The 15,198-nt window shown below is 41.8% G+C and overlaps 1 protein-coding gene across 5 annotated transcripts in view; it reads right to left on the reverse strand.

The window, feature by feature from the left end:
* NPEPPS (aminopeptidase puromycin sensitive) overlaps positions 1 to 15,198 on the reverse strand; it is a 103,398-nt gene that overhangs the window by 1,947 nt on the left and 86,253 nt on the right. For 4 of the 5 annotated variants that reach the window (XM_058446056.1, XM_058446057.1, XM_032163387.2 and 1 more), the window contains 5 exons: positions 8,464 to 8,606; positions 7,351 to 7,407; positions 2,883 to 2,990; positions 2,178 to 2,333; positions 1,553 to 1,600 (listed from right to left, as the gene is read on the reverse strand). In XM_058446056.1, the coding sequence (XP_058302039.1) occupies positions 1,553 to 1,600; positions 2,178 to 2,333; positions 2,883 to 2,990; positions 7,351 to 7,407; positions 8,464 to 8,606 (512 nt within the window). Of the gene's footprint in view, positions 1 to 1,552; positions 1,601 to 1,968; positions 2,064 to 2,177; positions 2,334 to 2,882; positions 2,991 to 7,350; positions 7,408 to 8,463; positions 8,607 to 15,198 lie in introns of all 5 variants that reach the window. The other variant, XM_058446059.1, reaches the window with a different exon arrangement.

Consider the following 15,198-nt stretch of genomic DNA (forward strand, 5'->3'; position numbering starts at 1 on the left):
ATCTGACAAAATACCTAGCACAGAGTACTTAAGGATTCGACACATTTTGGCTGCTTCAAATAAAGATTAATTTGTAAGGGATGATAATACAAAGAAGTTTAAATTGCTGCTGTGCCCTAATAATTTAACACCCCATGGTCTTTTTTTTTTTTTTTTTGAGACAGGGTCTCACTCTGTTGCCCAGGCTAGGGTGCAATGAAACGATCATGACTCATTGCAGCCTCAACCTCCTGGGCTCAAGTAAACCTCCCACCTTAACTTCCTGGGTAGCTGGGACCACAAGCGTGCACTCCCAGGCCTAATTGTTTTTTCCTTTTTGTAGAGATGGGGTCCTACCATGTTGCCCAGACTGGTCTTGAACTCTTGAGCTCAAGCGATCCTCCCACCTCAGCCTCCCAAAATGCTGGAATTACAGGAATCCAACATTTTTAATACAGTAAAACAAACAATTTCTAAGTTTATAATTTATCACAATGCTTAATTAATGATTAAAAGTTGAATAAACTTTTCGAATGGAGTACACCTGGTTTCACAGAAAACAAAGCAACTCTTAAACACCAGCTGGCAAAATGATAGGGCTTTTCCTTCAGTCACCGCAGGTGTGAAAGACAGAATGACTAATCCATCTGATTAAACAGAGACCTTTTAGAAATCAATAACCTTATTTACACAGATGACAACTGCTACTGTTCCAAGGCTCCTAATCATGGTTCAGTTCTCAGGGCCTCAAGTCTTTTTCCATTCCATCTCAGTAAGTAGTACCAACATTTACACACCAGAAACCTGGGGAGTATCCTGGCTTGTTTTTCTTCCTCTCCCAGATACGCTCATACAACAGAGAAGCCAATCAATAAATATTGTTGAACTAATGGTTAACAAATTCAAGCCCCTGAATCTCCATTACTCCGTCTCCTCCACTACTGCCACTACCCTACTGTAAGCTATTCTATCATTCTTGCTGGGAGAGTTAGCTTCCCAACATCTTCTCTTGCCCATTCCAAACAATTATCCACATTGCAGCCAGACTGAAATTTTTATAACACAAATCAGATCAAGGCACCGCCTTGTTTATAAACCATTCGAAGGCTTTCCATTTTTAGGAAATTTTTTTTTTTTTTTTTGGAGACGGAGTCTTGCTCTGTCACCCAGGCTGGAGTGCAATGGCACGATCTCAGCTCACTGCAACCTCCACCTCCCGGGCTCAAGCAATTCTCCTGCCTCAGCCTCCAGAGTAGCTGGGATTAGAGGCGTGCACCACCGTGTCCAGCTAATTTGGGGTTTCACCATGTTGCCCAGGCTGGTCTTGAACTCCTGACCTCAGGTGATCCACCTGCCTCGGCCTCCCAAAGTGCTGAGATTACAGATGTGAGCTACCATGCCCGGCCATTTTTAGGAAATTCTTAATATGGTCTCTACAGCCCTGCATGATGTCCTTCTCTAAACAAAAACACAAGAGATGCTACAGTACATTATCCCGATACTATAATTACAACCAGGTTATTATTTTTACTTACTAGATTGAAAAGTGAAGAGTAAACAGTATTTTCCTTACCTTAACCTCTCCAGCCATTTTATCAACTGCAAATCCCTCAACTGATAGCTGCAAAACAATGGTTTTAAACAGTAAGTGAAACTAAAAGAGGCTGGGAACAAACTTCCATTTACCCTAAAAACAAATCATTCTGTTCTCTGCCAACTTCAGTCTGTTATAAAGGATTTGTGATGGGAGATGGAGAAGTCCTTAAACAAAGCCAGTAACTATTTAAGGAAACTTTTTTTTTTTTTTGAGACGGAGTTTCACACTTGTTGCCCAGGCTGGAGTGCAATGGCCTCATCTCGGCTCACCACAGCCTCCGCCTCCCGGGTTCAAGCGATTCTCCTGCCTCAGCCTCCCAAGTAGCTGGGATTACAGGCACACACCACCACGCTCAGCTAATTTTTGTATTTTTAGTAGGGACAGGGTTTCACCATGTTGGCCAGGATAGTCTCAAACTCCCGACCTCAGGTGATATGCCCACCTCGGCCTCCCAAAGTGCTGGGATTACAGGCGTGAGCCACTGCGCCTGGCCATAGGAAACATTTAAAGAGCAAAGACCACAATGTATGGGTGTAGTGAATCATGGATGTCACTCAATAATATCCATGATTAGCAAGCTACTCAAAATTTTTTCACATACCTTTATTAGTCTAGATATTAAGAATCCTCCCTGGTATCGGTTATAAAGTTCTTCCCAGTTGTCCTTTATGAATTTCCAAGCAGCTTTCCTTCCATGCTTGCTGCCTCCAGCTACTCCACCAATTACTGATACAGTGTCCTGTGGACGTACCTCTTCCTAAAAAAACAAAGAGAGCTAAAAGTCTAGTGTATCAAAAACATATTCTGGTACCAGAAAGTGCAACATACTGTTGACACTGAAGTAATCACACTGAAGACACTTATTCCTTGTTTTAGGAATAACTGGAACCAGCAGTTCTCAGCAAAGAAGATAATGTTTAACCTAAAGATCAACCAAAATGAGAACGAGGTACTGAGACAGGTTCAGACAGACTGCTCAACAGATACTTGCTTAGGAGCCTATAGGTTTAAGAAAGGAAGAGACACAAAGTAAGCAAAGGCATAAGCCAGTTTCCCAGTTTTCAAGAGTCCCTGTCCTCATAGTTTCCATTCTGGAGAGACAATTTGTTTATTCTCCCAACTATTATGATTCTCGCCACTAGTGGGAGAAAAACAGAAGTCAGTAACAAAAACTCAAGCCAGTTTCTCCGGAAAAGGAAGCTTTAGTTAGGGTTAAGGCAGCTCAAGAGAATCAGAGCTGAATCAGAGACACTTGTCACAGATGGGTAACGATTCACTTCTAAATGCAGTTTTCACTGTAACTTACTGAAAGTGCAAACGTGAGGACTTTCTGAATCAGGTCAGGCAAGAGAGTAGCGCCAAGGACTCTTTCGATTCGGTTTTTCTCTTCTTGCATATCTGCTTGTTTATGAAGCTACAGGAAAAAAGATAAAGATAGGAAGAGTTAACTCTCCCTTGGATGTTCTGCATATGATTATATGCTTTCTTCCCCAATAAGGTAAAACTTAAGTTCTATATTCTCACTAGGTGAGAATAGCAGGGCATTATATTAACGAAAGAGAATACTTTTCAAGATGCTTTGGGCCGGGTGCGGTGGTTTACACCTGTAATCCCAGCACTTTGGGAGGCCGAGGCGGATGGATCACCTGAGGTCAAGAGTTCGAGATCAGCCTGGCCAACACGGTGAAACCCCGTTTCTACTAAAAATACAAAAAAAAAAAAAAATTAGCCAGGTGTGGTGGTGCCCACCTGTAATCCCAGCTACTTGGGAGGCCAAGGCAGGAGAATCGCTTGAACCTGGGAGGTTGCAGTGAGCCGAGATCGTGCCACTACACTCCAGCCTGGGCAAGAGAGCGAGACTCTGTCTCAAAAAAAAAAAAAAGAAAAAAAATATGCTTTGGCACTAAATTTGTCATCTGCTGTTACAGTAAGTAAATCACTAGATGTAAATGCTACCAGATGAACAGCCTGTCATTAGTTCAGACCAGTTTAACATCAAGATCTAAGAGGTAAAATCTATCATAGCCAAATTCTTTACATTATTGATATCTGGCTAATGTTCTGTGTTAGAAGAACAAACTAATCATTAGTAATCTTATACCAAATCATCAAATTAATTTATAATAGTGGAAAACTGAAAATGAATACTGTAATTACTTATAAAAATGCATTATTGAAAGTTATATTTTAAAAATATCTCATAAACATGTTCTTGTATTTAAGTGAAGAAAGTAGATGAAGCAGAATGATCCTAAATTAAAAAAAAAAAAAAAAATATATATATATATATATATGGCTGGGCACAGTGGTTCACGCCTGCAATCCTAGCACTTTGGAAGGCTGAGGTGGAGGTTGCAGTGAGCCCATATCGTACCACTGCACTCCAGTCTGGACAACAGAGCAAGACTGTGTTTCCAAAAAAAAGGGGTGGGGGAGAATCCCTGGAAATACATCAAAATGGTAGTGTTAATTAATGATGGTTTCTGATCAGTGGGATTATGCATCTTCACACTTTTTAACTGCAAAAGCAGCACATACTGAATGCAGAATATCTGAAAGACAGAGAAGCATAAAGAAAAAAATAAAATTACTACTATATGTACATTGTCAAATCTGGAAAGAGAGCATGTTATACATGCTGTTTTTGCTACCTGCTTTTTAAACAATAGGTAAGTTTTATTTTCCTCTTTATACTTTTCTAGTCTCTAAATCTTCCATAGTATGTATGTATATATATATATATATATATATATAAAATCTTTTTTTCATAATCAGAAACAAAATGTTGTAATTCTTAAAAATTAGAACTATAAATGTATAAGAGCTATGTCTCCAAGACTCTTTTGATCTTTTCTACCCCTTAAGATTTAACACTGACCAGAGTGTCTGGAGACCTCATCAAAGCTCTCAGTTTCCTCTTCCTTTCGACACTTTTTTTTTTTTTTTTTCAATAAACAGTTTTAATTTATAAGAAGCAGAGATAGGGTCTCGCTATGTTGACCAGGCTGGTCTCTCTCTTTTTTTTTTTTTTTTTTTTAGATAGAGTCTCGCTCTGTTGCCCATGCTGGAGTGCAATGGTGTTAGCTCACTACAACCACGCCTAGCTAATTTTTCTATTTTTAGTAGAGCCGGAGTTTCTCCATGTTGCCCAGGCTGGTCTCGAACTCCTGGCCTCAAGTGATCCTCCCATCACTTGTAATCCCAAAGGGCTGGGATTACAGGCATGAACCACCATGCCTGGCCCCTTTGGACTCTGAGCAGCAGTGCAGTAAAATAGATAGGACCTTGGGAGATCTGGGTTCTAGTCCCAGTTTTGCCTCTAACTAGCTGTATGATCTTGACTAAGTCCTTCATCCCTCTGGGTCTCAGTTTCCCCATGTGTAAAATGAGATGGGTGGATAGATAATTTCTAAGGCCCTTTTCAGCTCCAATATTCAAGGTCTGAACCTCTGGCTTTCAGGAAGCATTTTCCTCCAAAGAGAACCTGTTATTCTAGTCCACTAGATGGCACTCTAACACCACATTTCAAATATACTATGAATTAATGTTTTTTAACCCTGGCACATTACTCCTAAATTACCATCATAAGACAACCTTCTTCATCTCTTACCAAATGGCTTCTTGAAGAACCATGATTCCGCCTTCATTAGAGCTATTTCCATAGTGAAGCTGATTATCGTGAACTCCCTTGGGTTAAATAAGTGCAAACTCTTAATAAATACACATACTTGTGGAAAATCTTAAAAGTGCCATGACATGAAAATGTCAATGTATCTGCCATGAAATTTTCAGAATCCCTACTTTCTCCATATCATCACGGACTAGATGAAAAAAAATCAAATATCCCATTTCATACATAGCATTTATAGTATATAGGTTCACAGAATATTAAGACTGAGAAGGGACCTTAATGTTCAGGTGGAAGGTAAACCCAAATTTAACTTTTTTTAGGGTCTTCTTTAAGATAGGGTCTTGCTCTGTCACCCAGGCTGGAGTGCAGTGGCACAATCATAGCTCACTGCAGGCTTGAACTCCTGGGCTCAAGCGCTCCTCCTGCCTCAGCCTCCTGAGAAGCTGGAACTACAGGTGCATGCCACCATGCCCAGCTCTCCCAAATATAACTTTTATATTCTTAGAAAGCAGGCCAGGCATGGTGGCGCATGCCTATAATCCCAGCACTTTGGGAGGCCGAGGTGGGCAGATCACAAGGTCAGGAGTTCGAGGCCTGCCTGGCCAATATGGTGAAACCCCGTCTCTACTAAAAACGCAAAAATTAGCTGGGTGTGGTGGCAGGCGCCTGTAGTCCCAGCTACTTGGGAGGCTGACGCAGGAGAATCACGTGAACCCGGGAGGCAGAGGTTGCAGTGAGCCAAGATCGTGGCACTACACTCCAGCCTGGGTGACAGAGTAAGATTCTGTCTCAAAAAAAAAAAAAAGTAAACCTATTACAACATGAGTAAAGCAGTACATTTTGAGGTACAGTTTCTTAAAGTTTCTATTTTCAGACATCCTAATCATTTTTCAGAGGATTTGTTTAAAACCAAAATATCAGAATTTAGATCTGCAATTATGATCATTAGAGCTATTTCTACAAGGAAGCTGATTATCATGAACTCCCTTGAAGTCAGAAGAGTGTTGTTAATCCATGAAAGGTAGAGACAGTAGAGCACATTCCACTCCTGTCCTAAGCGTGGATCTTATAATGAATGGGTTTTTAGGCACATTTTGCACATTTTAATTAATGATTAAAAAGTAGATTTGGCTACGTCCACCTCTAATGTAGCCAGTGCACTCAAGCCATTTCCTTATAGACTGGAACTGTATGAATAGGGACTGGAGATAGCATTTGCTTCACAGTACTACTATTGATTGAAAATTTCAAACATTGCTGCCATTATGAGGACATGGAAAGTTTTATCTATATTTTGTCTAAGTCAGAGCTTAATTATATGCCAATTACCCTGGGAAAACTAGAGAGACTATGAAGGCAGGTGAATTAATTTCCTGTCTATTAATAAAGGACCCTGCCATAGCTCAAATGCTTGAGACACTTGATCATCATCTGTCTATCCCTTTTCTAAGCACAAAAACAAACCTTCTAAGCACAGAACCTAAGCACAGTAACAAACGTTTTGCTTAAAATGGGCAGAACCCCAAGTAAGTTTACACTGAAGATAAAATTTAAAGAAAGTGACTTGTTAATCAAAACAAACATTTATTTCAGTGTTAAAATTTCAGCTGGGCACAGTAGCTCATGCCTGTAACCCCAGCACTTTGGGAGGCTGAGGTGGGTGTATCACTTGACCCCAGGAGTTTGAGACCAGCCTGGGCATGGTGAAACCTTGTCTCTACAAAAAACACAAAAATTAGCTGGGTGTGGTTATCACACTCCTATAATTCCAGCTACTTGGAAGGCTGACGCAGGAGGATCACTTCAGCCTGGGAGGTTGATGCTGCAGTGATCCATGATTATGTCACTTTAGCCTAGGTGACAGAGTGAAACCTTGTCTCAAAAAAAAAAAAAGATTTCAGATGCATAAAGTGAGTAAAAAAAGGTGGGGAAAAGTAAGACGTCTTTGGCATCATACTGATAATACTGATATAATAACATATATGGATAGACATATAATTCTCTCACAGTTTTAAAATACTTGCATGTCTACAATATGCATCTTTCTTTTCTAGGACTTTTTTTTTTTTAACCATTTAGAGGTGTACTGTGTGTCTATCCAAGCTCAAAAGCAGGAAATGGGAGCCTTCTCAAATATACTTACTTTTAACATAATGTCTAAAGTAGTGCCATCACCATGCTTCAAAACAGTCAGATAGACCTACAAGAGAATACAGGGACAAAAAATAAGTCATTTGATTAAATGTACCTTGTTTCAAGTATTCTAATACTAAGAAAAGACAGAAAGCAAGTAAACAATATTGTAAATGTTGGCCGGCTGCAGTGACTCACGCCTGTAATCCCTGCACTTTGGGAGGCTGAGGCAGGCGGATCACCGGAGGTCAGCAGTTCCAGGCCAGCCTGGTCAACATGGCAAAACCCTGTCTCTACTAAAAATACAAAAATTAGCTGGGCGTGGTAGCAGGTGCCTGTAATCCCAGCTACTCAGGAGGCCGAGGCACGGAGAACTGCTTGAACCCAGGAGGCAGGGGCTACAGTGAGCCGAGATCACACCACTGCACTCCAGCCTAGGTAACAGAGTGAGACTCCATCTCAAAAAAAAAAAAAAAAAGTAAATATTATAAATGTAGATATTACAAACTGTAGTTAAGGAGCTAGCAGTGCCTGTGAGCAACCACAAAGGTAAATGGCATGTTGTACCAGCAGAGCACAGCAGCTTTCAGGGGAATGTGCACAGCTAATCACCTTTCAGCACTGCAACACTGACTGAGAAACTTTAAACAAATAAGAAGATGACTATAAACCACTTAAATAGTATATATTAAAATAGAGGTAGAAGTGGTTTGTGGGTCAGTTCTTAGGTCAGTTTTGGCTATTAAAAAAAGTTCCAGGCTGGGCATGGTAGCTCACGCCTGTAATCCCAGAACTTTGGGAGGCCAAGGCAGGTGGGTCACCTGAGGTCAGGAGTTCGAGACCAGCCTGGCCAACATGGCGAAACCTCGTCTCTAATGAAAATACAAAAATTAGCTGGGTGTGGTGGCAGCGCCTGTAATCCCAGCTAGCCAGGAGGCTGAGGCAGGAGAATCACTGGAACTCAGGGGACAGAGGCTGCAATGAGCCGAGATCACGCCACTGCACTCCAGCCTGGGCGACAGAGCAAGACTCCATCTCAAAAAAAAAAAAAAAAAAAAAGTTCCGTGCTTCACAAAATGATGTAGTTACCTATATGTCAAGGGAATTTATCATGAAAACCTACAGGACTCCTCAGATCAGCGGAGAGAATCTGTTTTCCTTCCACGTGGTCCTTAAACCGACGACGGGCTTCTTCTAACGTTGCCTTATGTCCTGCTTTTCCTAGTTTTCCTAGAACCAAGCCCCTCAGGAGTGCATCGAGATGACCTGATTTGAGAAGTAAAAGAGACACAAGACTACTTAAAAAGCCTATTTTTGTAAGTTTGCCATCTGGATATCTTATAATTGTGCTATACCAATTCTATAGTCTTGAACAAACACACTCAATTAACTTAATACCTGATAGAATACTTGTTTTACATTTATCAAATCATAAGAGTGATATGCTAAACAGATTAGACAAGCAAATAAACTTGCTGACTTTATCTACAGTCACGAATGCCAGCTATCTGAATTTACTAAATGTTTACTCAGTCTAGTTAACTACTCTGCTAAGGATTATGTGTGAAAAGAACAGGCTTACATCATGCAGTTTCGACCCAAGGTTCAAAGAAAGATCACATATGGAACTAGTATGCTCTATGTATAATAAATTGAAATCTTAGATTTTAAAAATCAACATCGGATGGGTCCATTCCTCCAAGACACACAAATAGCCAATAAGCACATAAAAAGATGTTTAACATAATTGATCATTAGGAAAATGCAAATCAAAACCACAATGAGATACCAATTCATACCCACTATGATGGCTCTAATAAAAAAGATAATAGCAAGTGTTGGCAAGGATGTGGAGAAATTGAAACCCTCAAACACTGCTGGTGGGAACACAATACGGTGAAGCCACTTAGAAAATCAGTCTGGCAGTCCCTCAAAAGGTTAAACATACAGTTATGGCCAGGCACAGTAGCTCATGCCTATAATCCCAGCACTTTGGGATGCCAAGGCAAGAGGATTGCTTGAGCCCAGGAGTTCAAGACCAGCCTGAGCAACACAGCAAGACCCTGTTTCTACAAAAAACCTAATAATTAACCAAGCATGGTAGCATATGTCTGTAGGCCCAGTTACACAGGAGGCTGGGGAGGGAGGATCGCTTGAGCCCAGGAGGTTGAAGCTGCGGTGAGCTATGATCACACTACTGTACTCCAGCCTGGGCACAGAGCAAGACCTTGTCTTTTTTTTTTTTTTTTTTTTGAAACGGAGTCTTTCTCTTTCGCCCAGGCTGGAGTGCAGTGGCGCAATCTCGGCTCACTGCAAGCTCCGCCTCCCGGGTTCAGGCCATTCTCCTGCCTCAGCCTCTCCGAGTAGCTGGGACTACAGGCGCCCGCCACCACGCCCGGCTAATTTTTTTTTGTATTTTTTTAATAGAGACGGGGTTTCACCGTGGTCTCGATCTCCTGACCTTGTGATCCGCCCGCCTCGGCCTCCCAAAGTGCTGGGATTACAAGCGTGAGCCACCGCACCCGGCCTTTTTTTTTTTTTTTTAGATGTGGTCTCGCTCTGTTGCCCAAGCTGGAGTGCAGTGGCATGACCTCAGCTCACTGCAGCCTCCGCCTCCCAGGTTCAAGCAATTCTCCACCTCAGTCTTCTGAGTAGCTGGGAATACAGGGTTGCACCACCACACCTGGCTAATTTTTGCATTTTTAGTAGAGACAGGGTTTCGCCATGTTGGCCAGGCTGGTCTCGAACTCCTGACCTCAGGTGATCCACCTGCCTTGGCCTCCCAAAGGGCTGGGAATACAAGCGTGAGCCACTGCCACCCAGCCGACCCTGTCTCTTAAAAAAACAAAAGGATGGGCGCGGTGGCTCACGCCTGTAATCTCAGCACTTTAGGAGGCTGAGGCAGGCGGATCATGAGGTCAGGAGATCGAGACCATCCTGGCCAACATGGTGAAACCCTGTCTCTACTAAAATACAAAAAATTAGCCAGGTGTAGTGGCACGGACCTGTAATCCCAGCTACTCAGAAGGCTGAGGCGGGGGAATCACTTCAACCCAGGAGGTGGAGGTTGCAGTGAGCTGAGATCATGCCCACTGCACCAGCCTGGAGACAGAGTGAGGCTCCATTGCAAAAAAACCAAAAAAAAAAAACAGAGTCATCATGTGACTCAGCAATTTCACTCTTAGGTATCTCGAAAATAAATGAAAGCATGTCTACACAAAAACTTGTATACAAATGTGCATAATAGAATTCATAATAGCTGAAAACTGGAGCCCTCATGAATGGGAATAGTGCCCTTATAAAAGAGACCCGGGGGTCCGGGTGTGGTGGTTCACGCCTGTAATCCCAGCACTTTGGGAGGCTGAGGCAGGAGGATCACGAGGTCAAGAGCTCGAGACCATCCTGGCCAACATGGTGAAACCCCATCTCTACTAATAATACAAAAATTAGCTGGGCGTGGTGGCCTGCACCTGTAGCCCCAGCTACTGGGGAGGCTGAGGCAGGAGAATTGCTTGAACCCAGGAGGCAGAGGTTGCAGTGAGCCGAGATCACACCACTGCACTCCAACCTGGCAACAGAGTGAGACTCCGTTACCAAAAAAAAAATAAAAGGAAGGACTGATACATGCTACAACATAGATGAACCTTGAAAATATCATGCTAAGTGAAAGAAGCAGATATAAAAGGCCAAGTATTTTATGATGCTATGTATATGAAATGTTCAGAATAGGTAAATCCATGAAATAGAAAGTAAATTTGTGGTTGCCAGGAAATGGAGAGTGACTGCCAGTGGATACAAGGCTTTTTTTTTTTGCAGGGGTGGGGGACTGAGAGTGGGGACGGTGAAGAAATTGTTCTGGAAATATGGAGGTGATAGTTGCACAATCTTGTGAACATACTAACAAATACTGAATTGTATACTTTAAAAAGGTGAATTTTATGGTATGTGAATTATATCTCAAAAAAAGTTAACATCCAGGAAACAAATGATTGAGAAAAAAAACAGTTAACGGCACACAAATCTGATGAACTGCGGCAGTACAATGGACAAATAAAATGTAGTATATTCATACGATGAAATACTATTCAGCAATAAAAAGCAATGAACAACCTGGATTATCTCAGAAACATTATGCTTAGTGAGAGAGGCCAGGTATAAGAACAGAACACACATTATATGATCCTATGTATATAAAATAGAAGAGATAAATATTAATCTAGGTGAAAGAAATCAGAATGGCATGTGCCTGTGTGGGGTAGGCAGGGGAGGCTCAAGTAGCAGGGACCAATTAGGAGGGAGCCCAAGCAGCTTTCTGGGTGATGGAAATGTGGTATGTGTTTGCCGAAAGTCATGAACTGTAACATTTGGATTATTCATTTTGCTATATTTAAATCATAATTTAACCAAAAATAATTTTAAGAAAACCATCAGAGATCAATAGATAACTACACATTATTGTGATGATTCTTACAAGAAGTAATTTATAATTCTGGCTCTGGTACTAACACGCTGTGTGATGCAAGGTAACATTTTATTATTTTGCCGTGTTTCATTCTCCCATCTGTATAGCTAGGAAATTGAAGGCACTTTCCCTATATTGTAAAGATGGTTTTGAAGTCAAAAAGTGTCACGTTATCATCATGAAAGAAAAGTGCAACATCCATTAATTTACATGCTCTGTGTCCATGTACTCCTATCCTGTCACTATTCATCTGTGCTCCTATCTAAAACTAACTCCTTAACTTCGCACTGGATCTCAACTCCTCTTGATTATTCAGCAATAACCCCTCTCTCTCACAAAACATGAATTTTTCCATTATTACTGCATATGTTCAAATAGTTGCAGAAAATGTAATATAAAATCTCCCAACTTAAAAATTCCTTCCTTTACCCCACCTCTCTCTCGTCTACCTCTTTTCTCTGATCTTCTCAGCAAAACTCCTTTAAAAAGTTGTCTAAGTGTGTTGTCTCCATTTCCTCTCCTCCTATTCTAAAGAACCTGCTCCAAAAGTGGAGAATTCATTATTGTTCCCCACTACTCCACAAAACTTGTTAAATGTAATATTGAATTAGCCTTCATCATTCTGTTTGACTTAGTGTGGTAGCATCTGACACAGCTGATCACATTCCCTCTGCCTTCATCTACTGTTTCTTTTCATCTGCTGTTTATTTAAATTCTGGGATACCCCCTCTCTCTCCTGGCTCTCCTTCTACCTCACTGGCCAGTCTGTCTCTTTTGCTGATTCTTCCTCTTCCACACAATCTCTAAATCCTGAACTCAGACCTCTTTTTTCCACTTACACTCAGTCACTGGTTGATCTCATCCAGTTTTGTTTTGTTTTTTAAAGACATGAGGTCTCACTATGTTGCCCATGCTGGGCTTGAACTCCAGGACTCAACCAATTCTCCTGTCTGAGCCTCCTGAGTAGCTGGATTACAGGTGTGAGCCACATGCGTGACATGATTCCCACCTCCTCACTTTTTTTTTTTTTTTTTTGAGACGGAGTCTTGCTCTGTTGCCCAGGCTGGAGTGCAATGGCGTGATCTCGGCTCACTGCAACCTCTGCCTCCCAGTTCAAGTGAGTTTCCTGCCTCAGCCTCCTGAGTAGCTGGAACTACAGGCCTGTGCCACCATGCCCAGCTGATTTTGTATTTTTGGTAGAGATGAGGTTTCACCATGTTGGCCAGGCTTGTCTCAAATTCCTGACCTCAGGTGTTCCACCCACATCAGCCTCCCAAAGTGCTGGGATTACAGGTGTGAGCTACCACGCCTGGCCCGATTCCCTTTTACACCCAAATATGCTTCTATGCCAGGCACAGTAGCTCATGGCTGCAATTCCAGCACTTTGGGATGCTGAGGTGGGAGAATTTCTGGAGTCCAGGAGTTCAAGACTAGCCTAGGCAACATAGTGAAATCCCGTCTCTACAAAACAAAAACAAAACAAACAAAAAAAACATAGCTGGGTATGGTGCATGCCTGTAGTCCCAAATACTCAGGAGGCTGAGGTGGGAGGATAGCTTGAACCCAGAATTCGAGGCTGCAGTGAGCTATGACTGCACCACTGCACTCCAGCCTCGGCAACAGTGCAAGACTCTGTATCTTTAAAAGAAAAAAATGTTTCTACAGCAGTCTTCCCTATCCCTGTACATGGCAACTTCATTCTTCCAGTTCTGCAGGCCAAAATTTGATGACACTTCTCTTTCTTTCCACCACACAGTCCATCCTTCACCAAATAGTTTCAGTTCCACCTTTGAAATATACACAGACTTTACCACCTGTAAGTTCTAGTTGCAACCAGCATCTCAATTGGATTGCTAAAATAGCCTTCTGAATGGTCTCCCTGCCTCCTCTCGTCTTCTTTTAGTCTGTTCTTCAGAAAGCCAAGTAAATCAAATCAAGTTCCCCTGCCCAAAACTCTCTAATTAGCATGTCATATCACTAAATGTGAAAGTCAAAAAACTTCTCACTGTAGCAAACAGGTTCTACAGGATCAGAAAGGTCTCCCATTGCCCTCTCCCACTCATTCCTGTCCTGAACTCAGCAGCTTTCTTGTTATTCCTCAAATACCCTAAGCATGCTCCCATCTCAGGTCTTTTGTACTTGCTGTTTCCTCTGAACCACTTTTCTTCTAGATAGCCTCATAACTCTCTCCATGTCTCAGTTTATGCTCAGTATCACCTTATTAGAGACAGTTTCCCCAAACACTCTCTAGAAAATAGTGACCCAGCACTCCTTATTATCCGACGACTTTATTTTTCTTTTCTCTTTTTTTTTTTTTTTTTTTTGAGACAGAGTCTTGCCCTGTCACCCAGGCTGGAGTGCAGTGGCCCAATCTCAGCTCACTGCAACCTCTGCCTCCTGGGTTCAAGCAATTCTCTGCCTCAGCCTCCCGAGTAGCTGAGATTAGAGGCATCCGCCACCACGCCTGGCTAATTTTTGTATTTTTAATAGAGACAGGGTTTCACCATCTTGGCCAGGCTGGTCCTGAACTCTTGACCTTGTGATCCACCCGCCTCAGCCTCCCAAAGTGCTGGGATTACAGGCGTGAGCCACCACCCCTGGCAACTTTATTTTTCTTAATGATACTTCCTGCCACCTAGACCATTATACATTTAATTATTTGCTATGTCTCCCATTAGAATGTAAGCCATATAAGGCAATATTTGGGTTGCTGCTGTATCACCAGCTCTTAGAATAGTATATGGCATTTACTAGCTACATAAATATTTGTTGAATCAATGAAGAAAAGACATAGAAGCTGGGACCAGCTGTAGTGGCTCATGCCTGTAATACAGCACTTTGGGCGGCTGAGACGGGAAGATTGCTTGAGGCCCAGAGTTCAAGACCAGCCTGGCCAACATGGCGAAACCTCGTCTCTACTAAAAATACAAAAATTAGCCAGGCGTGGTGGTATGCTATTTGGGAGGCTGAGGCAGGAGAATCGCTTGAACCCGAGAGGCAGAGGTTGCAGTGAGCCAAGATGGCGCCATTGCGTTCCAGCCTGGGTGACAAGAGTGAAATTCCATCTTAAAAAAAAAAAAAAAAAAAAAAAAAAAGACAAGACATAGAGCTCTAGGTATTGCTACTATTTTTATTACAAAAGACTTCTGGATCAAGACTGGTCAGGAGGAAACACCACCTTTAGTTATTAGCAGATGATAAAAAATAATGATATGTAAAACCTTTAATCATTCCCAATATTTAAATGGGAGCAAAAAGAGTAAATATATGCTTATAGAAATAATCACAGAGCAGAGAACACATGTAGAAAGCAAATAATTTTCTTAATTAAAAAAGCTGACCCTTGTGTCTCTCAGCACCTTTACAAGTTATACATAAAGGTGCCTGGTATTTACG

Source organism: Hylobates moloch, unplaced genomic scaffold (assembly GCF_009828535.3).
Source record: "Hylobates moloch isolate HMO894 unplaced genomic scaffold, HMol_V3 SCAFFOLD_10, whole genome shotgun sequence".
Classification (NCBI taxonomy): Eukaryota; Metazoa; Chordata; class Mammalia; order Primates; family Hylobatidae; genus Hylobates; species Hylobates moloch.